Source organism: Thunnus maccoyii, chromosome 12 (assembly GCF_910596095.1).
Source record: "Thunnus maccoyii chromosome 12, fThuMac1.1, whole genome shotgun sequence".
NCBI classification, from domain to species: Eukaryota; Metazoa; Chordata; class Actinopteri; order Scombriformes; family Scombridae; genus Thunnus; species Thunnus maccoyii.
This window is the reverse complement of record NC_056544.1, coordinates 8,859,830-8,882,800: the sequence shown is the minus strand read 5'-3', so window position 1 is coordinate 8,882,800 and position 22,971 is coordinate 8,859,830. Positions and strand designations below refer to the sequence as shown.

Below are 22,971 nucleotides of genomic sequence, written 5' to 3'. Positions count from 1 at the left end.
TCTACAGACATCCAGACTAATAAGGCTGCTGTTGTGTCAAACTAAAAAACTGAGTAAATGCACTCAGAAACCACAGGGTTTAGGGGCTCTGAAGGTCTGCAGTGTTGTGTATTCACCTCCACTCCTGTGTTTAATCGCAGCAAGGAGTTCATATCCAGGCCAGTATTGATCAGATTGTGTTTACATAGAGAGCTGAGCAGTGTTGTCTCTGCATTCACTGCCAGTCAGAACACATCACCATGATTTCTGTGGTGTTACAGAGGAGTGCGTTTAGTTTGCAGTGGCATCTTCTCCATGTTATTTTGAGCTTGTTGCTGCTAAGGTAGGAGTCTTATTTGTGAATTTGTATTTTTTAAACATATTTTTTTAATTTGTTGGTTGGGTTGTGTGTAATTTCCATTGAAGCTAACTAAAGTAACTTACTTGCTGTCAAGGACGCTGATACCTTATAAGTATAAAAGACTCAAACATTTCAAAATGCCTCCGCTGTGAGATTAAAAGTGATTAATTTCACATTTGACTCGACCTACAATCCTTGCTCAATCTAATTAAGATCTACCCCCCTTTCTTCCATTAGCCAATCCTGCAGCAAGATATTTTTGAATGACCAAAATATCTGTTTCCAAATTGGTAAAAATGTCTTTAATTGTTCATTTGTTTTAACATGTTACAGTGAAGCTGCCGTCACAACAGTTAGCAATGAAGACCCCAGTGTTCGTGAAGCTCGGTCAGTGGGCGATCGGGTGGTAGTTAACCCAGCGGACTGTGCTTTATCAGAATGGAGCAGGTGGTCACGCTGTGACACCTGTCAGAAAAAGAGAGTAAGTATGATAATACCATACAGTTGAGAGAAGTGTTGTACAATCATGATATATGTTTACTGGCCCATCAGGAAACCCCAGTGTTTGAATAAAAATCTGTGTTTAAAAAGGAATTAAATCATCCACAGCTGATAGTTTGTGCTGGTGTTCATGGCATGACGCTAGGCTTTTTTTATTATTATTATTACAAAAAGGTTTTCATTTTTATGGCCATAATGTGGAAAAGAATCTGAATCAGCCTGCAAACCATTATGTGACACCAAAAGTCTCCATTGAAACACATGTTTATTTATTACTTGATGTAACCAGTTCCTTAATGCACTGCTTAATCTTCCTTAAATGAATAGCCAATATCTCATATGTGGTAAACTGTTCAAATAAATTGATCTAACCATACTGGACACTAGTATGGAGATGACGAGATGATATCCTACATTAGTGCTGCGACTGAGAGACAATTAAAATTCAGCGCAGCCACAGGGTATTCAACATTTTGACCCTGGTGGGACATTGTAGTACTTGAGCTGTTTTTCTGGGAGGTACAGAGCTCCACAGCTGGCAAAGGTCTCTGCTGATGTACTCCAGTGCTCTATCTCATCCACTTTACACAGAGGGAGATTAATAACCTTGACATGACAAAGTGAAAACAGCCTACTAATGTGATTTCAGCTGTTATAGGTCCCTGGAGCTCTTTCTGAGCTCTTCCACCACCTTTATTGGCTGGTGGTGAGCCTTTCTCTGTGTTTCTCTGACTGTTTATGTGTTTGTCTCCCTCATCCGTGCAGTATCGCTTTGCTAAACTCACCAAGCCATCTCAGTTTGGTGGGGAGCCATGCAATTTTCATGGCAGGGAGGAGGAGGCCTGTGCGGTTCCAGACCGCTACGCCTGTGACAACATTCCTCTGTGTGAAGGTTTCCTCTGCACCGAAACAGGTACTGACTCCAACCCTCTACATGTCCTCAACTTTAAGTTCTGGAAGGGCATTCTGCTTTAGCAAGTCTTATATAAAACAACCACACAGTAGCAGAGGGACAATATTTAAGAATTCAAGTCACAAGATGAGGAAGAATGTTAATATTCTGCCCTCGATGTGAATGAGTCATCTCTTCATTCTGGTGGAGACCGCTTTGCATTTTAAGAGCTTTGTTCTTAAAGGAACATTTTGGGAAATAAATTAGCTTGATACCATTTTATTACCATGTATTGTGTGTATGCTAAGTATGAAGCTACAGCCAGCAGCTGATTAGTTTAGCCTAGCATAAAGATTGGAAGCAGGGGGAACCAGCTAGCCTGGCTCTGTTCAAAGCTAAACAATTCACCTACTAATACCTCTAAAGGTCACTAAAGTCACTGCACTTGCCCAAGAAATTGTTTGTCACATGACCCGCCGGGATAACCACAAATTTACACCTCTAAAGTTTACTAATTAACAGATTATATCTCATTTGTTTAATCCGAACAATAACTGATGATGTGTTGACACAAAGTTGGGGTTTTGCTGCCTTTGGACAGAGCCAGGCTAGCTGTTTCCCTCTGCTTCCAGTCTTTATGCTAAGCTAAGCTAATCAGTTGCTGACTGTAGGTTTACAGTATATTTATCATATAAATATGAGAGTGGTATCAATCTTCTCAACTATCTGTTGGCAAGAAAGCAAATAAACATATTTCCCAAAATGTCAAACATTCCTTTAAATAACACCACAAAAAATCTACATGCCTGGATGCTTTGCTGCATGAGACAGATTATGAGTGATGAACCAGATAAAGTTAATGACATTTTATGTTGTTTTGGAAATGAACCATGACTAAATGCCATCCGTGCCTTTCCTTCCCTCCAGGTCGCTGTATACCAAGAACTCTGAAATGTAATGGCGAAGATGACTGCGGGGACATGTCAGATGAAGCAGGCTGTAGGAGGGGTCAGAAGCCCTGCAGGCAGGAGGCCGAAGAGTACTGGGGAATTGAGAACCTTGCCAAAGGGTGAGTCACACTCCCATTCGGCTGCAATGTGAGTCCCAGATTTTTTCGAAGATATGTAAACATGTTGCTCTTCCAAATCAGTCTGCTCACTGTTAATGCTGTTGCTGTTTCTCTTCTTTTAGTATCAACATCTTGAACAGTAACCTGGAGGGAGTTGTGCTTGATAACAGATACTATGCTGGTAGCTGCTTGCCACACTACATCCAGGATGCCAGATTCAGGAAGCCTTACAACTTGCAACAGTACACTCTACAGGTGGAGCCAGTCGGCAATCACACTTATTTATAATGAGTATTAAGTTGGAGTTTTAATCGGTATCATTTTCTCTTTATAAAGGATTTATAAGCTATAACTAATGGTTTTATGCTTTATAGATCAGTTAGAGACAGTTAGAAGACATTAATAAGAACTTTTGGGTTGCCATATTGTGGAAAATCCCTTTGATTGATAGGACCACTTCCTTCTTGGAAAAGTGCTGCAGAGGACGTGGACAAAAATACATTAATTAACAACCTATTTATTCATTTGTTTATTTATGGATTACTAACATCTATAACTGCATTATTACTAAATAAAAAGGAAAAACATCAGCCAAAGGACTTTTTCACAACCTGGTAACCAACAATTTGTTCTTTTAATGTTTAAAACTTCTCTGTGAAGCAATAGTAAATGATTTATTACCATCAATAAAGCCATTAATCACAACTTACAAAACCTTTTATGAAAGTTGCATCAGCTAGGGTTAACTTAAAACTTGGAATAATCATGGTTTATCTATTTTTTCTTCATCTTTCTTCTTATTCTTTTGTTCTTCATCTTTCATCTTATTCTTTTGTTCTTCGTCTTTCATCTTATTCTTTTGTTCTAAACATTTTAAACTGAACAGATTCATTTGAAACCATTCTTCATTTTATTCACAGTCCTTGTTGGCAGGCATTTGTTCAAAAGGATTTTTCCTAATATGTTTAATTATTATTTTCCTATTCACACACTGAAAGAGAATTTTTGCTCTCTATCTCTTAACAGACAAAAGGCTCATATGATTTCACACTTCAGTCTTTTGACTCGTACTCTGAGTACATGGACCACACCATAATGGAACGATCTACCAAAATCTCTGTTTCTTTTGGCTTTTCCATCCCAGGCATATTTGAGTTTGGCTTCAACCACAATCAGGACAAATACACCAAGTCAGAAAAGAAGATTCGCCGTGCCTCAGGCAAAGTGAGATGTCTTGTTTTTTCTTGTCTCCTGACCTCTGCTAGTGCACCCACATCTCTCAAAAACAAAATAAATCCAACTTTAGTATATAATTTTACCACAAGTTATTTAAATATTAGATAATCCCCACTCCAATCTTGACCTGAAAGCAGTTAGGTATGCTTCACCTGCCTCTCACTGATCCTCTCCCCAGACTAACAGCTTTGTGAGGGCCAAAGCAGAACTGGAGTTGGCCCAGTACATGCTGAAGTCAGATGATTTGATGCTTCACCCTGAGTTCCTGCAGCTACTGCGCTCCTTGCCACAGTCCTATGTTTATGGGGAATACAGACAGATCTACAGAGACTACGGCACCCACTATATCACAGAGGCTACTCTCGGAGGAGAGTATGAGCACACCATCATCCTGAACAAAGAAAGGCTTGAGAAGACAGGTAATAAATACTAGTGAGTTGCAAACTGGAGTCATCGGGGATCCCCAGTCAAGTTTTTGTTTACTGCATGTTATAAAAATGTATAAAGATAAATACTATGATCAGATACTGGAGTTTGGCAACGCAGTGACATTATCTCCATACTCTGACAGCTAATGGTGTAAACTAATGCACCGTTGCACTGAAATACTGTACCTTGACAGCCCAATTTTGTGAAAGTGATAACCACTCCCTGATGGACTTTTTGTTGTTCTAGATTATTCTTTGGAAGACTACAAGAAGTGTGTGAACGCAGGCCTTAAAGTTGGGGTCAACATACAAGGCGTTTATGTGTCGGCTGGGGCTCACGGTGGATCTTGTAATGGCCTGCTGAATGAGATGGGAAGTAAGGTTCTGTACTTTGCAGAATGTCCTTTATTTTACATCAAACACGTGATCTCATGATAAACCTCTTCTGTCTCTGTCCAGAGGACACAGAGAATGGCAGCATGGTGGAGGATTTTGTTGCTGTCGTAAAGGGTGGTACCAGTGAATCCATCTCCGCTTTGGTGTCTAAGAAGCTTCCCACCCCACAGCTGATGAGGCTATGGGGTGAAGGTGTGCATTTCAACCCTGATTTCATTCGCATGACTGTGAGTTTTCTCTGTCCTTTGCTATTGCTCATATTTTGCTTCCCTTTTTTCCCCATTTTTGTTTGTTATATCATATAGTCCCACTCAGTACACGCCCTTATCTGTGTGCTTGTCTCCTATGACTTGAATACACCTGGTTATGCCTCTTTTTGTCTTTCCTTTATATTTCTACATTTCATTGGCAGATAATCAATGATTATCTGCAATCCCTCTTGCTCTGGTGTAGATTTGATAGTATCAAGCCTTAATCAGTCCTAATTTTTTTGCAGACTTAAATTAAATGGTGCACAAGGATTTGACCTGACTAACTGCGACAGAAACATTTACAGAAGAGCTGGTCAGTGGTGGCACCAGAATTGGCACAATTACAAAAGGCAAAGTACAGCAGGGCTGATCAATAGCAAGTTAGAGAATAAACAGCAAGATGCCAGATAGGAACTGAGCCAAATATAAATAGGCTGCCTTGTTACAACACGGTCAAGTTTCAACACTTCTGAGGCTTTTCTGTTGGCTCTATCTAAAAAACTAATTCCAAGCGAATTGAATTTGAGCAGTGATAAGAGCCTGGTTTAATAATGACACTTATATATTTATATGTTTCTCATTAGACACGGCCGCTGTATGAGCTGGTGACCTCCAGAGATTTTGCCCAGGCTGACATCCTGAAGAGAAACCTGAAGAGAGCCCTGTCAGAGTACCTGGAAGAGGCTAGTCCATGTCGATGCGCTCCCTGCCACAATAATGGAGTGGCTGTTCTGAGAGGTACCTTAGTGGTTATTTATTGGTTATTGACTTAAATTCTATTGGTTCCATATCCATTATTCACATAAAACTCACTGCATTACTCTTACCCTTTTTCGTAAGTCGCGTTTCACCTGGTATTTTTTCCTTTTACTCTACTGTTTGTTTTGTTTCACTTCAAGTTTATTCCCTAGCTTTAGTTTCAATTTTAGTTTTAGTTAATGGGACATTAAGAGACCTTTATTACCCTCGATGGATGACCAATGAAGCCAGTAACACCAACATATCTCTACACAGGTCTCTGGCGTCTTTGGAGTTATTGTTCCAAAACACAGAGAGCATCCTAAATTTGTTATCTGATGATGATCGTTGTTGTGGTGATGATGTTGCTAGTAATGACAATAGTAAATATTATGTCATCTTCAACAGGTACCAGGTGTGACTGTGTGTGTCCTGTTGGCTACAGTGGACGGGGCTGTGAGATCACTAAGAGAAAAAAAGGTTTGACCAAAATACAAAACACTGTATCCAATATAACATTATGTGTCTTCCTTTTGACACTATTGACACAGTGACATATGATATAATCCTTCCTGACAGATATCGCCATCGATGGCAGCTGGAGCTGCTGGGGTTCGTGGTCATCTTGCAGTGGAGGAACAATGACAAGGAGTCGCCAATGTAACAATCCAGCACCCAGCAATGGAGGCATGCAATGCCACGGACTGCAGCAGGATTCTACTGAATGCTTTTCAAATCCGTTCTCCAAATAAAGATTTATAAACACTTCCCTAAAAATTGATCATTAGTCTGTGGTGTTTTGTCATTTGACTGCCTAGTGTGACTATTATAATTCATATTTGAACAATGACAGATTCACCAGAAGGGATTATGTTCGATAAATATTTTATAAATTACTGTTTAACCATGTGTGCCAATATCTGTCTTCCCTCCTGTGTAATTGTAGCATTGTAGCATTTAACTAGATCTGCCTAAGGCACTGACCTGGAATCTGCCTCTGCCTTCACATTGGAGGGAATTAAAAAATGTCATATAAAAGCATTTAAAGTGGACAATTTCACTTTTGTGCTTACATAAAACCCACATTAACATACACATAGTAAAGTCTGCACAACACACATTTATTCCTACCGTCATGTACAGTATGTCACAGTATGAGCTCAGACAATTCCAATGGGTGGTGGAAAAGAAGTTTTTATTGATTGAGAAAACTCTTAAATTACACTCAGTTAGCACTTAAGCATCTTCACTCTGGAGTCTGAGACAAACATCATTTTAACATCGCTGAGTCTGAGAGGAGCTGCCCAGGCAAGTTATGCCCTCATCAGTTGGGGGATTATTACAGGCTCTGGTCCGAGTCTTCATCCCTGATGTACAGGATGACCAAGCCCCCCAGCAGGACCACGACCCATCTGTTGTGGTATCTGTTGAGTAAAATTATGAGAGTTTAACCAAAGGATATGGATTTGGTAAGAGGAAGTATCTGCATCTGCATCACATCTTCTGACTCAAAGATGATGAAACAGGCGGAAAAAGAAGGATAGTACCTATTTTATCAATCTGAACAAGAAAACACTGTATGCATGAAACTTTGAGAGGTTTAAAAAGGTTTGCACTACTTGTTGTCAGGTCATCACATGAGCAAAAAGTCACAAAAGGTTAAACTGAAGTACAGTTTTGAGGTCCTAATACTTTACCTGACGTATTGCTTGGAATTTCATTAGTAAATATTTTACTCCACTACACTATGCTGCCTTAATATACATTCGACCTCCTGCAACTTAATATGAATTAATAACACTGAAAGAGAACATTCTTAACAAAGAGTACTTTAACTTTTGATAGTTAGCATTTAATACTAATACTTGTAATTTTTTACTTTTAAAGAAACATTTGGAGTGCAAGGCTTTTAAATTGATATTCTTTATAGAATTGTTTCTTCTTTAAATGTTTTCTTTTTTTGAACATTTTGAGGAATACACTTACTTTCTTGCTGTACTGTAGGTAGGGAGTGAGGAGACGTTAGCTTAGCTTAGCATAAAGACAGGAAGTAGGTTGAAACAGCTGGCATGTGTTTGTACAAAGGTTTTCAAAAAAATCAGCCTATCAAGACCAGCTCACTAATTCACACTATATCTTGTTTATTTAATCTGTGAGCTTTAGAAGTGCTGATATGTAGATTTTTTTTTAACCTTTTGACAGAGTCAGGCTAGCTGTTTCCCTGTTTTCAGTTATAACACTAAACTAAGCTAACTATTTCCTGGTTGTATCTTTCTATTTAACACAGATGGGAAACTAGTATTGATCTTCTTATGTAAGTCTTGGCAAGAAAGTAAATAAGCAAATTTCCCAAAATATTGAAATACTTATTTAAGGAAGTTGAGTGTGCTTTCAACCACTACTTCCTATTCACCTATGACAGTCTCACCTCCTCTACGAGTCACTTCACAGGCCTCTCCCTCATAGCCTGCCTTGCAGAGGCAGCTACAGGAGGTACCAGAGAGGACTGGGACCCCGTTGTGTCTGCAGGGGGCACAGCGACAGGAGTCGAACTGCTGCAGATACTCATCCCAACCCCTCTGTAGGTTGGCCAGTCTGGCACCTGCATCGTCAGCGGCTGTGCTGAAGCGCACAAGCTCATAGATTGGCATGATCTTGGTTATCGGGGAAGGACGTGACAGGAAGAGGAGAAAAAGAAAAGTTAATGAAAAGCAGATGACCACACCAGCAAATGCACAAAAGCAGCATAAAGTCAATATGAGTTATAACTGAATGAATTTGCTCTAATTCTGTTTAAGAGCACAATCTCAGTTTCTTCCAGTAAATTACCTCATACTCAATGAGATCTGGGTTGTATTTGAGGCTTGCTCCCCAGTTCTTATAGGTTTCGGGGTTCCTGAGAGCCAACACGCCACTGCTACTGACTGTGACTCCTCCTTTCACTTTAGTGACAATGTCCTGAATCATAGCTGAACTGTCTCTTTTGCCTACATTTCAAATTCAACAAACCAAAGAAAATCACATTTGTACTGTAAAAACAGCTCTGATAACACATTACAACAACAATCCTTTATAGCATTTATCAGTTGAAGGGAAATTAGACGTAGTTACAAATAAAGCATTTAAACTAAAATTGTAGCTAATAAGATATTATGAGGGCCTCAAATAGGCATGTCCTCATCACTAGGGCCTGATGTGACCATTATTAATAATTCTATTTCCCATCTACTGAATTTCTTTGTCCTTGTCTGATGGGTCAGGGTTTGGTACCAATAGAATTTCAATGTCTCACCATGAGAATAACGTCCTTCTTTGTCGCACGACTCCCCACTCGCTTTGAGACCTAGTGATCCATAGCTGTCAAGTGGAAAGGTTAGACCAAAAGAGCCACCAAGGCATAGAGCAGATTGTTCAGCCTCTAGTTCTGTAAAAATTACGGTAGAGAATTGCACAAAGTTTAACACACATTGAGTAACATTTCCTATTAGATTATGTTGATTAACAAATTGGAAAGCCCACAGTACTTGAATATGCCTTGGCTGTTTTGTTGATAACCATTACATACTCCAGGGTTCCTCCCATAGTTCCTTCAGTGACATAGTGGGTGCCAAATGTGTTGAAGAATTGGGAGTACATCCCAAAGTCATACTGCTCTGGAAGCTCCATGAGTGACATGTAGAAATTTTCATGAAGCATTAACTTATTACTTCTTATCTTGAAGCGGGCTGTTTGCACTTTGGACAAAAGCCTAACGAACCCAAAGTCCTGAGGACAGAAAGACAAATGTTGGATGGGGTGTTTTACTTTTTTTACCAGAAAAAGTAGTAATAATGAAATAAGCTTTACATTTCTTTCCAAGTCAATAAAACTGTGACTTATTTATACCACAAAAAACGAAAATTTCTTTTGGCCACAGATATTAAACGCTGTGTAAAGAAATAGTTTGACATTTTGAGAAGCACATCTTTGCTTTCTTGCTGAGAGTTGGATGAGCAAATTGATACCACTTTCAACATGAGTGGTATCGATCTTCTCATCAAACTCTTGGCAAAAAAATGAACAAGCCCAAAATGTTGAATTATTCCTTCATAAAATGAACAATGATAAACAAAACGATTAATGGTAAAATATTACACAAAGTTGATTGCACTTGTTGAAATATGTTGACCTGTGGGCCAATGGATTATACCTCACTCTTATACTGTGTTATGTTGCTCTCAAACTGAGACTCCTGGCTTCCACTCAGCCCCGCTTCCACATAATAGATCCCAAATGAGGCACCGCCACTGGAGGAGCTCATAGTTTTCCTCGCTCTCAGCAGGCTCACCATATCGTCATAGTATTCATAAGAGCCCTCTGATGAAGCTTCAGCCTGTAACATGTTAAACCTTACATCAAAATGTCTTAGTTCAGTCCATTTATTTAGTCGCATAAAGAAATAAATCACAATATGACAGTACCACAAATTGGTAGGTATGGTAGTTGTAAGGTTTCCTGTAGTTCTTTTCATCCTCATTGTAGTGCAAACTTTCACAGAATGAGTCATATATGAATTTCCTCCATTCACCATTATAGACATATTCACACTTTCCTCCAAAGTACTTTGGGTCAAGTACATAATCCACAAAGTCTCCAGTCAAGATGTTGTAGCTAGACAAAGAAGAATAATGCAACAGTCGTTAAAGCATACTTTGTGTGCGTTGACACAAACACTTAATGTGATGATATATAGTTACTTATTGTCAACAAATCCCATGAAAAACCCCAAAACAATAACATATTTAAGTACTCACTAGGGCACAAAATGTGTATTAATCCCCAGCAAATGCACTATTCACTCCTGTTTGAGTAACATTTGCTAAAAAATGGTTTGCCCTACTGTTTCAGGAAATTACTGAGCTTTTTTTTTTTTTTTTTTAAAAAAAGACTTAAGTATATATTCTTGACTTATTTTTACAGATGTACATCTTCAATAGGAACAAATGGGCTTGGGACTGAGTACCAAGTGGAGTGGAGAAGTCAGAAAGTATTCAGAGACGGACTATAGTATTGCTCATTTTGATCTTTTCATGGGATTTGTTCACAATAAGAAAAATATAGAATACAGTTTAGCCTTTTAAATAGATACTTTAAAGGCTGGCAATTTCAAGCCAAAGAAATAATGGTGTGATGGGCTCACGTGTGTCTTTTGTGGATGTGTTGATGATGCACTAAGTGCTTATTGGAGGTATTTTTTACAGCTGTATTTGTAATGTGTGGGCTTGGCATTACCTTTAAAGATTTCTTGCATGTGGATGTAAACTAAGTAAAATGAGGTAAGTAAAGTAAGGAATATTTACCCCTGTGTGCCCCGCTCAGCACCAGGGATCGGCAGGAGGGTGGAACACTTGTCGTCTCTCTGGTTAATGGTTTCACAATCGTCTTCATCAGAAAAATCTTCACAGTCTGATTCTCCATTACAGCGAAGGGACTGGCTGATGCAGCGCCCTAGATAGGTGGAGAGACCATCTTAAACACTTATTTTCATGGTTCTTAAATGTACCTTTGTGTGTGTGGACACAAGCACTTAATGCATGTGCAAGCATCTTCACACACCAAAGGACAAAAAGGCTCTGTTACATAACTTGAGGAGAATGTGTTGTTGTGGAGGTCACTGATGAAACTTGCCCGTTTCTTTGCAGGTGAAGCTATCTCCACAATAATCTGGCACCAGACATGTTGTGGTTGTTGTCGGACACGTCATCCTATCCCACAGTGTCTCATAGCACTCTGTGCCACCAAACTGCGACGGCCTCTCCATGTATCGGAAACGGAACTAAGACAGATGAAGTTCGAATAGAATCAGCAGTTGAAATCAATCAGTTTGACTATTCCCATCACTGATTTATGGGTTCATGAAACACAGTAGGAGTAGGCCAAATATCATTGCATGGCATATCTTAGTGGTGCAATCCTTGTGTTCACACTTTGAATTATATGAATTAAATAAATGGAGAGTCAGCATAAGCAGATATATAACATTTGATACGTCTACAAGTGGTCCAAAAGAGTTGTGTATATTGGAGAAGGCCCAAAAATATCAGTAACATTGTGCAACCAAAGGCCACTCTCTTTGACCTAATTGGAGCAGTAGTGCTGATTTAGGAGAATCATTGTTCCCTTTGGACTTATTGATCATCTCATCCATAATGTATTTTAACACTTGATGCTATGTTACCAAAAAAAAACTGCCTTTGGATAGAGATTTTTAATTTCAACATTGCAAAGTCGATCTGTCTACAGTATATCAACCTTCTATCTTTTATGCAAGTTATTGTAAAAACACATCATTACCTTTTTGTCTGTGCAGGAGTTACATGGTGTCCACGATGACCAGCTCCTCAGTTTACAGTCGATGGGTGATGGTCTGTTTACAGCTCTGGCCCTCCTAGTAGCAGCCCCACTGGCCCCAGAAACATCCATTATCATCTCAATTCTACTTCCAATACCATGGTGTATGGGACGCATCAAATCACTGTTATCAAGATATTATCAAGAGAATGTAAGAGGCAGTGAAGCTAGAATACCGCACCTGCTATCAGCTGTTGTCGATGGTCTCCTGGATGCATTCACAGTTGTGCTAAAATTGAAAAACAGATGCAGTGTGCATAAACCCAGAAGCAAATTGATAAATATCCTCATACTGAAAATGAGTAGCTAGTCCTTAAGATGAAAATGCCACATCACAAAACAGCTGTTGTGATCCTGTGAGGACTGTTAGCAAAATTCTGTCTTGGCCAACCACAGTGAATCATTGATCAAGAGTAAACATGCTCTTACAACAGTTGGGAAAGTTTTTTTTTAATGATCTATACCCTCATTCCTCATCCTAAACCCTGCAAACACACAAATTCAGTATATGCAATATTCCTACAATAAAGCACTTCTGAAACACAAACTTTTCTTTTGTTCAGTATTTTAGTGTTATGATCAATTCATGATCCATAGGGGTAAGAAAAAATAACGACAACAATAATAATAATAATTATTATTATTATTTCAACGCTTCTGATTCATAAATCAAACACATGAACGCCACGTATCAGGTCACGCGCAGCACGCAGATGCGTCTCGCGGCGGCGCTTTCAAATTGTTTGTATTAGCATCATTCATGATTAGCATAAACAGACTGCTGGAAAGTTAAATATCCAGGTAGCCGACAGCGTCAGGTCATCAAACTTCAGACCGCTTTCCAAATGCGCAAACCTGAACAGTGATGAACAAAACGAGCTACAATGGCAGAGGTAAAGTTTAAAGAGTTTTCTGAGTAACTTTTTGCTTAAGGACTTTTAAAGGATAGCTAGGCTAAATTAGCCTTATTATCATGCCCTGTGCAAGCTAAGACAACCCACGTTTGATAGACTGTGCTGTAGATTTGATTTATGCTATAAAGGTGTATGGTTTAGCCATCCAAATTCTAAATATTAAAGGATATTAGGATCTGTTCACCCAAATTAGAAAAGTAACATTAGATTTTCTTACATACAAATAGTGGTATCTAGTCATGCACATAGTTTTGTTTTTATTTGCCAAGGTCTTAAGATATGTATCTCTGAGAATTCTTCTTGCACCCCACAACAATGGAGGTAACTGGAATTTTATATATGGTACCCCCAGCATTGAGAAATTAAACTAAACAACAATGTACAATGTATCTGTCACTCATGATAATCCACAGGCCTACAGTCAACAGTTTACAGATGTTCTTGTGATTATTCAGAGTAAAGAAGACTATGTTTTTAGATAGACATGTTTCATAGACAAAGTACATTCACCCCCATGAATATTGGGATGGAAGCTGACACAGAGACAGATATCTCAAAACCTCAGCACAAAAAACCCAAACTATCTGCATAGCTGGATGCCACTAAGTGAAGAGTAAGAAAACATGTTTTTTGTAAACTAGGTGAACTGACTGTTTAATTATGCTGTGCCAGTATTGTGTTTTGTTTCCATAATTAACCATCTTGAGTATATTTTCTTTCCTATGCTGAAAGTAATATCAGTTTCTATTAATCTACTTCATGATTTATCTTCAGGAGGGTCCAATCAACTTCAAAGCTCTGAGGGCCAAGTTTCAGGAGGAGGGCCTTCTGGCTCAAACCAAAACCAGTCGACCAGCTGTCGCTGAGAAACCCAAACACTTTCCTCCAACTGGTGGCCACTGCAGCACTGTGGTTAGCAGTATCAATATCGCCGCAGAAAACAAGACAGCAGTAGTTCCCCGGGTCATCTTCAGAGATGGACTGCGGGCATCTGGGGGAAAGCGACCAATTTCCTTTCCACCACAACATCAGCAGAACTCCCCTTCTTCCCAGCTTGTTAATGGAGACAACACAGCAAGGCAGTCCCTCAAAAACAGACACATGCCTCTGGTGCTTCCTGTCCTGCCTGGAAAAGAGCAGAAGACAGACCCACCAGCCAAAAAAGAACACAAACTGGAGCCAGAGCCAGTGAGAGAAGTCCTGCCACAAACTAAGATCAAGAAGAAGGGTTTGCTGCTTCCTTTCAAGTCATCTAAGGCATCAAAGGTCAATACAGAAAGTGGAGAGGATCCCACACATGCTGATTTGACCACCAGACCATCTAGTGCTCCTGGCGAGTTGCCCTCTATAGAAAAACAGACCACAGAGGATGGGGTTTCGCTCCAAGGTGACCAATCAACTACTGAGTGCCCGCTCTCCAGCCCAGATATCCCAATCACCCCTCCATCTGCAGAGACGAGTGTTGACTCCGAAAACAGAATCATTAGCACCTTGGAAAGGGCCAAGAAGAAGTTCTCACGCCGTCAGATGTTGATCTCCACCAAAACTAAGAACTTGCATTCCCCTGACTACGCCTCAAGAGAGAAAGCGTTCCCCTCACCGCCAAAGAACATTGAAAGTGTTGAGCTTGATCTACCCATACCGCCACCAGTCTTTCTTCCACACCTGGCTTGTATATCGGCCCGACCTTTCTTCAAAGCCAACAACTCTGCACGTAGTAAGTTATATTCAGAGTATTTGTATATGAACATTTTCAGTCATATATATGAACATTGTTTTACTCTGTGTGTTCATTTAAGTATCTGCTATTATTTCAACAAGGCCTGCTAATGCATTTGCAATATTGTTTTTCCCAAAGAGTCTGCATTGGATAAGCAGTTCGGCAGGGAGAAAGTTGATCGTCCTCCAGTGAAGGCTGGTGAACCTCTTCCACACTCTGCTCCACCAAAGAAGCCTCTACCTGACTTGAAGTCATTGGGGGCAGTACCAGTAAAGCCCCCCAGACCTCCATTAGTAGATCTCAGCCGTTACCACTCACCTACAGTTAATGGTATGTTAAACTTGCTTTAAGTTTTTTTTTTTTCTGTTTTGTTTTCTACTTCTTTAGTTGTGCTTTATTTCATTTTTTACTCTCCCATTTTATGACCACAGGCTTTTATTTTGCTTGGACATAAATGCTTGTGTATTATCTGTACTGCAGCTGACATTATACGTATTTGTGGTAAGGGTGAACATCTGCTCAAGTGCTGAATTTGGTTTCTTTTTATAGAGGTGTCACCAGGTCTTAGCCAAGCACCAACTGAGGAGCCAGAGCACCCATCCATCCCCAACCCTGTACTGGACGCTCCAGAATTTCCAGACTTTGAGAATTCAGAGATGGAAACAGCAGAGGGTGAAGCTGTTGATATTGCCGCCCTAGAACTGGAGGCCTTAGATTTAATCAGCTCTGAACTCCCTGCAACAAATGACCTCGGGGTCTCTGCTTTTGAGGACCCCCAGCCTGACTTGTGTGATTCTGCAGAGCCCGCTGGGAGCTCTATCGTCCAAGATCTGAACCTTGGCAGTGAACACATAATACCTCTAGATCCAGCCAGCTTCCCTGAACCAATAAACCTATCAGAGTTCCCAGAGCCCACTGCACTGGACGAATGGAGTCAGAGTGAGGAAGCGATCACAGATCCTCTTACTAGTTCTCACGCTGATGAGACTGATCTGGGAGCCGCTGAGTGCCATTCTGCCCCAGAGGAAACACAGCTGAGTATCCATGCCTCATTTACTGATGGGATTCAACCACATCAAAGGTCAGTTTTGTAGTAACCAGAATTACAATGTGGTTCACATCACAGTGTACTCTGTTTTGTGCAATTTGACTGTCCCCCTCCCCCTCCAGTGTACATCAACAGGACAGCTACTATGAAGAGTGCAATAATGTGTATGAGGATGTCGAAAACCTCAACAAATTCATCTTGAGCCAGAACTCCCGTAAACGTAAAGGTGGTCTGAAGAGTAAGTATGTTTACTCAATGCAGTGTTTTACTCTCAAAATTAGACTTCTTACAGACATTTATCTCCCCATTTAACTCCTTTGCTAACCTTTTCTTGCAGATCCATATGCTGACAACCTCCCTATGGTAATTCATTTTTAAATCTAATTGAGTATATCATCATCTTAGTGAGTACAAAGGAAACAGTTAAGTTTATGGTCAGAGAGTCATTCTGTGCAATGAAAAAATAATGTTTTCCACTCTGTTTAACAATGATCTGTGGTAAATTAAAAATCATCTGTGTTTATTTCTAGAATGAGGAGGCGAGTTTCAACATGTGGCCGCGGAATCCGTGGTATGTCTTTTTTTCAAACATAGTAGTCCTGTGTTTTATCAATGACATTGATTCTTGCCAGATGGAAGGCAGCCATTGATTTTCTCTTACTGTGGTAATCAAACTACAGGGGCAGTGTACCAGGAGAACATACTCATTTGGCCCATAATCATGTCCACAGGTATGGGTTAGACATCTCACCCCTCACTCACTGATGTTTTAATTAAAATGAGATGTTGAGGACCAGGTCATACCCATGTTCTGTTTGTTTTCTCATTGAAAGCTGTTTTTGTTGTTGCCGATTTTTTACCAGCATATGGTTCCATTTATATTTTAGGTGGTACATGTAATCTTTTTGAGAAAACAAGCATATGGGGTTTTTTTTTTTTGCCAATTTGTTTTCAGTAAGGAACGGCAAAGCCCCAACAATGCTGACCACAAAGAACAAAAGAAGAGGGAGAAGCAGCGACTTGAGAAGGAGAAAAAAGAGCAAAAAGAAAGGGAGAAGAAGGAAAATGAAATGAAAAAGAAGTTCAAAGTAAGTTAGGCAGTTGTTATCAGATTGATCATTTCTTCACTCTAGTAGAGCCGTTTCTAGTCTATTCTGATTTTGAAAGGCCTGTAATTGTCTTTGAGCTTTATTCAGTCATTTATTGGCTTGTCAGCTAATTTAATAACTGCTTGAATCATGTCATTTTTAATCATCAAATATTACCTCTGATATTTTAATGGATATAATGGTATCACAATGATGGTAAATAAATAAATTTAAAAAAATGGTTACTGTGGCTACTCTGAAAAAGGCTGAAATGTGACTCTCTAGGTGACTGGTGAAGAGGAGCCCATGTACCACGCCAAGGTGATGGTGGCTAGCAAAGTCCGCAAGAATGACCTGCCTGTGAAGAGCGGGGACACGGTCAGCATCATCCGCACCACCAACTGCCCCAAAGGCAAATGGTTGGCCCGAGATGCCAACCACAAGTGTGAGTTTAGACATGTTTCATTGTCATGTGATCATTGGCCCAAAAATATTTTAATTTAGATAGATTTCAGGCTTTTGGGCTATTTCATAAGATTTGATATAAAATTACAGAACAAAATCGCACAAAAGCAAAAAAAAACACATCTCATCATATGGACGTTATATTAGGCCCTTTTCACATGAACCCAGTGTCATTAGCCTTTTAAAGTCAGTGACTTCTCCACTGTGGCTATTGCAGACGGTTACATTTCAGTGATGAATGTGGAGCTAAATATCAAGGAGATGCTGGAACTTGGCAAGAAGGCCCAAGCAGCCGGACGAGGAGGCAACTTGGACGGAGATACCATCAGCATTGGGAGCAGGTACCGGGGGTAGATCGGGGATAAAATTGTTTTGGTTTCTCAATGAAAAAAGAATTGCAACCACCTTTTTGCTTGCCGGTCCATCAGTGTGCGTCCTGATCATTCATTTATAACTCTTGTCTTTGTTTTGCAGATCATCAAGCCATCCTGTACTAACAAGCAGCTGTGAGTGTCTTTTTTTTAAGCTCTACGGTCAACTTGGTACTGTCACCTCTAAACATAACGTTGCATTGGGTACTTTTAGCATTGCAGCCTTATAATTACAGAACATACAATGTTAACTGGTTGATATAATATATGGACTTGTTGACTGACATAGTACAGTTGCACCGAGTTTGGAAAGCAGCCCAGAGTCTTGCACAATGCAACGCCTGGTTTGAATAACTTAACTAGTCCAGGGCAGTTGTCGTCTGCCTGCTTGACAGCCATTTGTTATTTTATGATTGTAAAGGAATTCCACGTAAGCCGAGGGCTTTAGCTGTTACCCTGCCAAACATCTATCGTCAGCATGCACACTATGCTTTATCAAACTAATTTTTTTTTTTTTTTTCCCCTCAGTCACAGATGACAGTGAGGAGTGGGCCTGTGAAGATGAGACTCTCTCACCCTCCAATGAAAGCCAGTAAGACCGACAAGTTTACTGTTCTTTACTCTGGCTCAAAGTTGCTCTTAGATCTTAGAAGGACAGAAACCATAAACCACATAAGAGTGCATTTAAATCACCCCCTACATATCGTTAGGTCTCCTTTCTGAAAGATACAATTGAATTTATGTGGCGCACAGTGTAATTATTTTCTTTCTCTTCATTGTGTATAGTAGCTTTCCCCAGCAGACTGCATTGATGTCTGAGATGTGTGAGTACATTTTATATCTGGTTCTTTTGAAGTGAAAACATGAGAACATAAGACGCCCCCCCTCCCCTCTCCCACCCACAGCCTCCCTGTTGGTTTAAAGGGAAATGCAAGCACTGCTTGTGGTGGTTTTATGTTATGCACTGACATATGGCAGACTGTAACATGCCTTTGATGTGCACTTTTACAATTTCCTCACTCTACCCCTTCTTCCTCTGTTTTACTGTTCTTACATAACTGACACCATCCATCCTTCACCCATCCACCTCTGCCCCTCATGTGTTCGCTTTGACAGCATGTGGCCACGCTAGCGCCCAGCACACTCTGAGCGATGCCAACCTGGAGGACCTACACACACAGTAAGTCTCGAACACACAGGTGTCAAAGCAGATAGCTTGCCATGTTATTTCTTGCTTACCCACTTGTACGTAAACCTTTCTATGTGCAACTTTTCTCAAGATGGTTAGTGTGTACATACAGTAAGACTTACATATGTATATACAGACGGAAGACAAATTAAAGGAATAACTGGCACAGGTCTGAATGCTTAACCCCTACACCTAGTGTTCAATTTGGTTGAGATCTGGTGACTGCGAAGGCCATAGCATATGATTCACATCATTTTCATACTCATCAAACCATTCAGTGACATCCTGGACGAGACCACTCCCATTGGGATAGAAATGTTTCATCATCGGATAAAGGTGATCACTCAGAACAACTTTTTATTGATTTGTAGTGACCCTTCCCTCTAAGAGGACAAGTGGACACAAACCATGCCAGCAAAATGCCCCCCAAAGCATAACAGAGCCACCAGATCCCCTCACTGTAGGGGTCAAGCATTCAGACCTGCACCAGTTTTTCCTTTAATTTGTCACCCATACATTTTTACATCTATTAGCATATTAAGATCTAGAGCAACTTAAATGTGCACCAGCTCTTGAGAAAGCGCAGATTTGAAAATTAACTACAAACTAAGGACAGAAGAGGAAAAAGATAATAGCTGCAATGACTAGTCAATTGAACGAAAATTATTTGGCAAGTATTTTGATAATCGATCAACTGTCATTTTTTAAGCAAAAATGCCACAAATGTAACTGGTTTCAGCTTCTCGAATGTAAAGATTTAATGCTTTCCTTTTTCAATACATGATAGTCAAATTAATATCTGAGTTTTGGACTGTTGGTCAGACAAAACGTGTGGACGTCACCTTTGATTCTGGAGAATTATAACAGTAATTTTATCACTACTATAACAATTAATTGAGGGAATAGTTGAGAGGTTAATCTATAGTTGCAGCCCTAATAAGATGCCTGAAGTAGTTTAATCAGTGATGCTGATGCAACTTCTTGGACTGTGTTCCCCACTTGGCCTTTGTATTCCTGTTGGAACATACAGGAGGTCGACAAAATCAAAGGAACATAAATGATCCGATACAGCACCACCGCTGCCTCACATATTCATTTTATCTATATCAACCTCTGTTATGTACAACAATGATCATCATAAACTTCGTAAAGATAGTATTCATGTCAGGATTATAGTATTGGATTGTACTGTATATTATACAGGTGTTCCTCACCACCTGGCTGTTGGCCTTTGATATGTATGTATGACTCTTGTGTTCACCTGTTAGGACCAGACATGAAGCCCTGCAGAAACTAGCCATCTTCTTTCAACACAAAGATGAGTTTGGTGACATCTCTGATAGTGGAGGAGCAACCCCTACAAAGTACAGTATTCATTCCTTTATCCATAACATCATTCTGTTAAAATTTTTCTCAACCTAAAAACCTTTTTTTCCCCCCATTTTTTTCCCTCCATCCTGTCTGGTGTAAAGTGCTGAACCACCAAGTAAGTTTACTGAGCTCAGTTATTTCCATGACTCCTCTGTTGTCACCACTTATGTCACTCTCACTGATAATGGGGAAGCTAAGAGGAGGCTACTTACAAATCACTTTGATGTTTAAGACAGTCTCAACACTGGTTGGAGTCTTGCCTGTAATGGAAAATAACTTTTATCTGAAGACACAGTGTTTGAAAGTGTGTATGTGACATGTGTATCTGCTCGTCTTTATCCAGACTTCTTGTGTGCCGTCGAGGAGCCTCCGTATCCGTAAGTGTTTGACAGTTTGCTTCTTATCAGCAAGACAAGCTTGGCTGTGTTTGATCTATATTTGTTTTGGCACATGAGTAATGCTCACAGTCTAAGAAGCACAAACAGTATCTCAGGTTCTTTGGAACTCTTGCCTCATCAACCGTGATGAGGACTCACTGTTGTCCCAATGTTTCTTCTTGACAGAGAACAGGAAGTTGACTTCACAGAGTTGGAGTTTCTTCCTCCCCCGCCACTATACGCTGACACCTTCTGAACACAATATCATCATGAACGGAGCCGTACTACGATTCTGCTTTCCCCCTTGTGTTAAGTTATGTTATAAATACGGGTGTGTTTTCACTTTGCGTTCTACATGTTTTGATCACCTTTTTCTTTTCTTTGTGTAACTGATAAAAGAGTAAATGATGCACAAATTGAATCATTGCGCTTTGTCCAGAGAGAAATGACAGAAAGTAGCCAACTATTCACTTGTAGTAGTTTACATTTAAGGATGTTTGTGAATATATTCTTTGCATTTTGTTTCTTTGTTACATTTAATAAATATTTGTCATTGATTGATTTGATTGATTTGCTGACATATTTAGCATATTCACATGTTCACTCATAATGTATACAGTAACCTCCTAACCCTAACGTACAGTAATCCAGTCCTGAGATAACTGATTCAAAGTGATACAAAAAAAATCCCTCCTCTTATCCTGTTTCTTATCATAGTACTTCACTCTCACTTGATTCTTTGTCAACGTGCCATTTTTGACACATACCTTTTGTTAATTGAAATCAGTGATGAGGGGTGCTCATTACACTGTTAAGGGTTAAAATTTGACTGGAAATTAAAATTAAGATATGGCAGAATGGAAAAGTCAGACTATATATGCGTATGGGCTCTTGTACATCATGTGGTTTTCCACAGACACAACAGACTATTTACCTTTTTACAACTTCTGAGAAACATACATGAGAAATAATGGAACTAAGCCTCCTAAGTTCCTAAAATATGTCCCCAAAATTGCCATTTTTCTGCAGGTATCTGGCTGACTGTTTTGTCCCTGTGTTGCCTCTGATGTGTTGTTCTCAGCATCCTTCAACACCAACAAGAAGTGTGTGTGTGTGGGGGGATGTGAACTTAAGGCTGTATGGAAAGAGCACATATGGCAGTAATTGAAAGGGGAGGAGCGGGAGTAGCTGGAGGAGTGTCTTTCTTATAAGGCTGTCACAGGACTCCCACACTACCCCCAAGGAAAGCAGCAAAGGATGGTTAGAAGTTAGACGAGAGCGGGCAGTGATTGTTGTAATCAGAAACTTGAACAGCTTTAAAGTGCGTGTTCTGTCAGTAGAAGACCAGCGTCACAGACTTGCATGACTACTCCTCCTTAGGATTCACGTAGAATCGCTAGGAACTGCTAGCAGACAGTAAAAAAAGAGAAAGAGCTTTAACTTACGATAGCTAGATTTTAATTCCCCTCGCTTTGAAACACGTAACGCGTTTTAAATGCAACGCTGCTTGATATATGAGAAAAGTATGGCAGCCGAGACGAGGAACGGCGGGAGTTCACTGAACAACAATAATTGTAAAGACCACAGCAGGAGGAAGCTACTGGTCGGAGTGGACCTGTTCTGCTTGTTCTTAGGTAAGAGTCTCACTGTGTGTCATCTACAGTCATCAGCTGCAAGAGATTTAAACATGTGTTACATTTCTACAGGGACTTATGACACTCAGGAGTTGCTGTAGCCTACTGCTTTTTATAATGTTCCCATGGTTTCATTGTAATATTGAACTGTATTATCAACTTTATTGGACTTTCAAGACGTTCAAGATTGAGTTGACCATTTTGTTCCTCTTGTTATCTTTATCAAACCATTTTTCTTCCATCACAGAATATTTCCTTTCATTTCACTGTAACATTTGAATGTTTTATCACTGTATTCAGAAATGATGTTTCTACTTTTTAGACGTTAGGTTAGCTAACTGCTCTATGAAAGGTGTCCGTTACAAAAAATGTATTGGGAAAAATAATTGAAATTAATTAAAACTGCAAAGCAATAATTAAAAAACAAATTTAAAACGGTTTCACGTTTAACGATCATCATTAAATACTTTTGTTAGCCAACATTTCTAATGTTGTAGCTCCACTAAGTCTCTCAGCTGCATCACTAAAGCAACAAGTGATGCCCTGTTAGCAA

General features: G+C 39.8%; 4 protein-coding genes across 6 annotated transcripts in view; 3 read left to right on the top strand and 1 right to left on the bottom strand.

Annotated features, from left to right (window-relative positions):
* Positions 1-6,726, top strand: part of LOC121908275 — a 34,088-nt gene extending 27,362 nt beyond the window's left edge. Inside the window, exons 15-26 of the mRNA XM_042428178.1 lie at positions 189-322; positions 674-821; positions 1,607-1,754; positions 2,661-2,802; positions 2,925-3,057; positions 3,829-4,026; positions 4,217-4,457; positions 4,714-4,842; positions 4,926-5,089; positions 5,698-5,851; positions 6,260-6,331; positions 6,431-6,726. Coding sequence (XP_042284112.1) covers positions 189-322; positions 674-821; positions 1,607-1,754; positions 2,661-2,802; positions 2,925-3,057; positions 3,829-4,026; positions 4,217-4,457; positions 4,714-4,842; positions 4,926-5,089; positions 5,698-5,851; positions 6,260-6,331; positions 6,431-6,603 — 1,836 coding nt within the window. The 3' untranslated portion in view covers positions 6,604-6,726. The remainder of the gene's footprint in view (positions 1-188; positions 323-673; positions 822-1,606; positions 1,755-2,660; positions 2,803-2,924; positions 3,058-3,828; positions 4,027-4,216; positions 4,458-4,713; positions 4,843-4,925; positions 5,090-5,697; positions 5,852-6,259; positions 6,332-6,430) is intronic.
* A 225-nt stretch (positions 6,727-6,951) lies between these two features.
* The window catches only part of c8a (complement component 8, alpha polypeptide), a 19,943-nt gene continuing 3,923 nt past the window's right edge, over positions 6,952-22,971 (bottom strand). The window contains exons 2-12 of the mRNA XM_042427866.1: positions 12,423-12,470; positions 12,185-12,293; positions 11,519-11,666; positions 11,191-11,338; positions 10,312-10,501; positions 10,041-10,223; positions 9,376-9,616; positions 9,144-9,275; positions 8,681-8,838; positions 8,280-8,505; positions 6,952-7,275 (exon numbers count right to left, since the gene is read on the bottom strand). Coding sequence (XP_042283800.1) covers positions 7,127-7,275; positions 8,280-8,505; positions 8,681-8,838; positions 9,144-9,275; positions 9,376-9,616; positions 10,041-10,223; positions 10,312-10,501; positions 11,191-11,338; positions 11,519-11,666; positions 12,185-12,293; positions 12,423-12,470 — 1,732 coding nt within the window. The 3' untranslated portion in view covers positions 6,952-7,126. The remainder of the gene's footprint in view (positions 7,276-8,279; positions 8,506-8,680; positions 8,839-9,143; positions 9,276-9,375; positions 9,617-10,040; positions 10,224-10,311; positions 10,502-11,190; positions 11,339-11,518; positions 11,667-12,184; positions 12,294-12,422; positions 12,471-22,971) is intronic.
* On the top strand, positions 12,926-21,341 carry si:ch211-188c16.1 (uncharacterized protein LOC562677 homolog). 2 transcript variants are annotated; one of them, XM_042427865.1, is made up of 19 exons: positions 12,926-13,134; positions 13,930-14,872; positions 15,014-15,205; positions 15,425-15,956; positions 16,046-16,161; positions 16,261-16,286; positions 16,454-16,494; positions 16,604-16,654; positions 16,879-17,011; positions 17,297-17,456; positions 17,694-17,817; positions 17,951-17,982; positions 18,376-18,439; positions 18,637-18,671; positions 18,964-19,027; positions 20,305-20,400; positions 20,509-20,522; positions 20,751-20,784; positions 20,971-21,341. In XM_042427865.1, the coding sequence occupies exons 1-19, from the start codon at positions 13,126-13,128 to the stop codon at positions 21,038-21,040; spliced, it is 2,736 nt and encodes a 911-aa protein (XP_042283799.1). In that variant the 5' UTR covers positions 12,926-13,125; the 3' UTR covers positions 21,041-21,341. The 2 variants fall into 2 exon arrangements, with proteins under 2 accessions (XP_042283799.1, XP_042283798.1); XM_042427864.1 differs by having other exon boundaries at positions 12,927-13,134; positions 18,634-18,671.
* LOC121908135 (phospholipid phosphatase 3-like) overlaps positions 21,984-22,971 on the top strand; it is a 14,727-nt gene continuing 13,739 nt past the window's right edge. Inside the window, exon 1 of one of the 2 annotated variants that reach the window (XM_042427868.1) lies at positions 21,984-22,418. In XM_042427868.1, coding sequence (XP_042283802.1) covers positions 22,280-22,418 — 139 coding nt within the window. In that variant the 5' untranslated portion in view covers positions 21,984-22,279. The remainder of the gene's footprint in view (positions 22,419-22,971) is intronic. The other variant, XM_042427867.1, reaches the window with a different exon arrangement.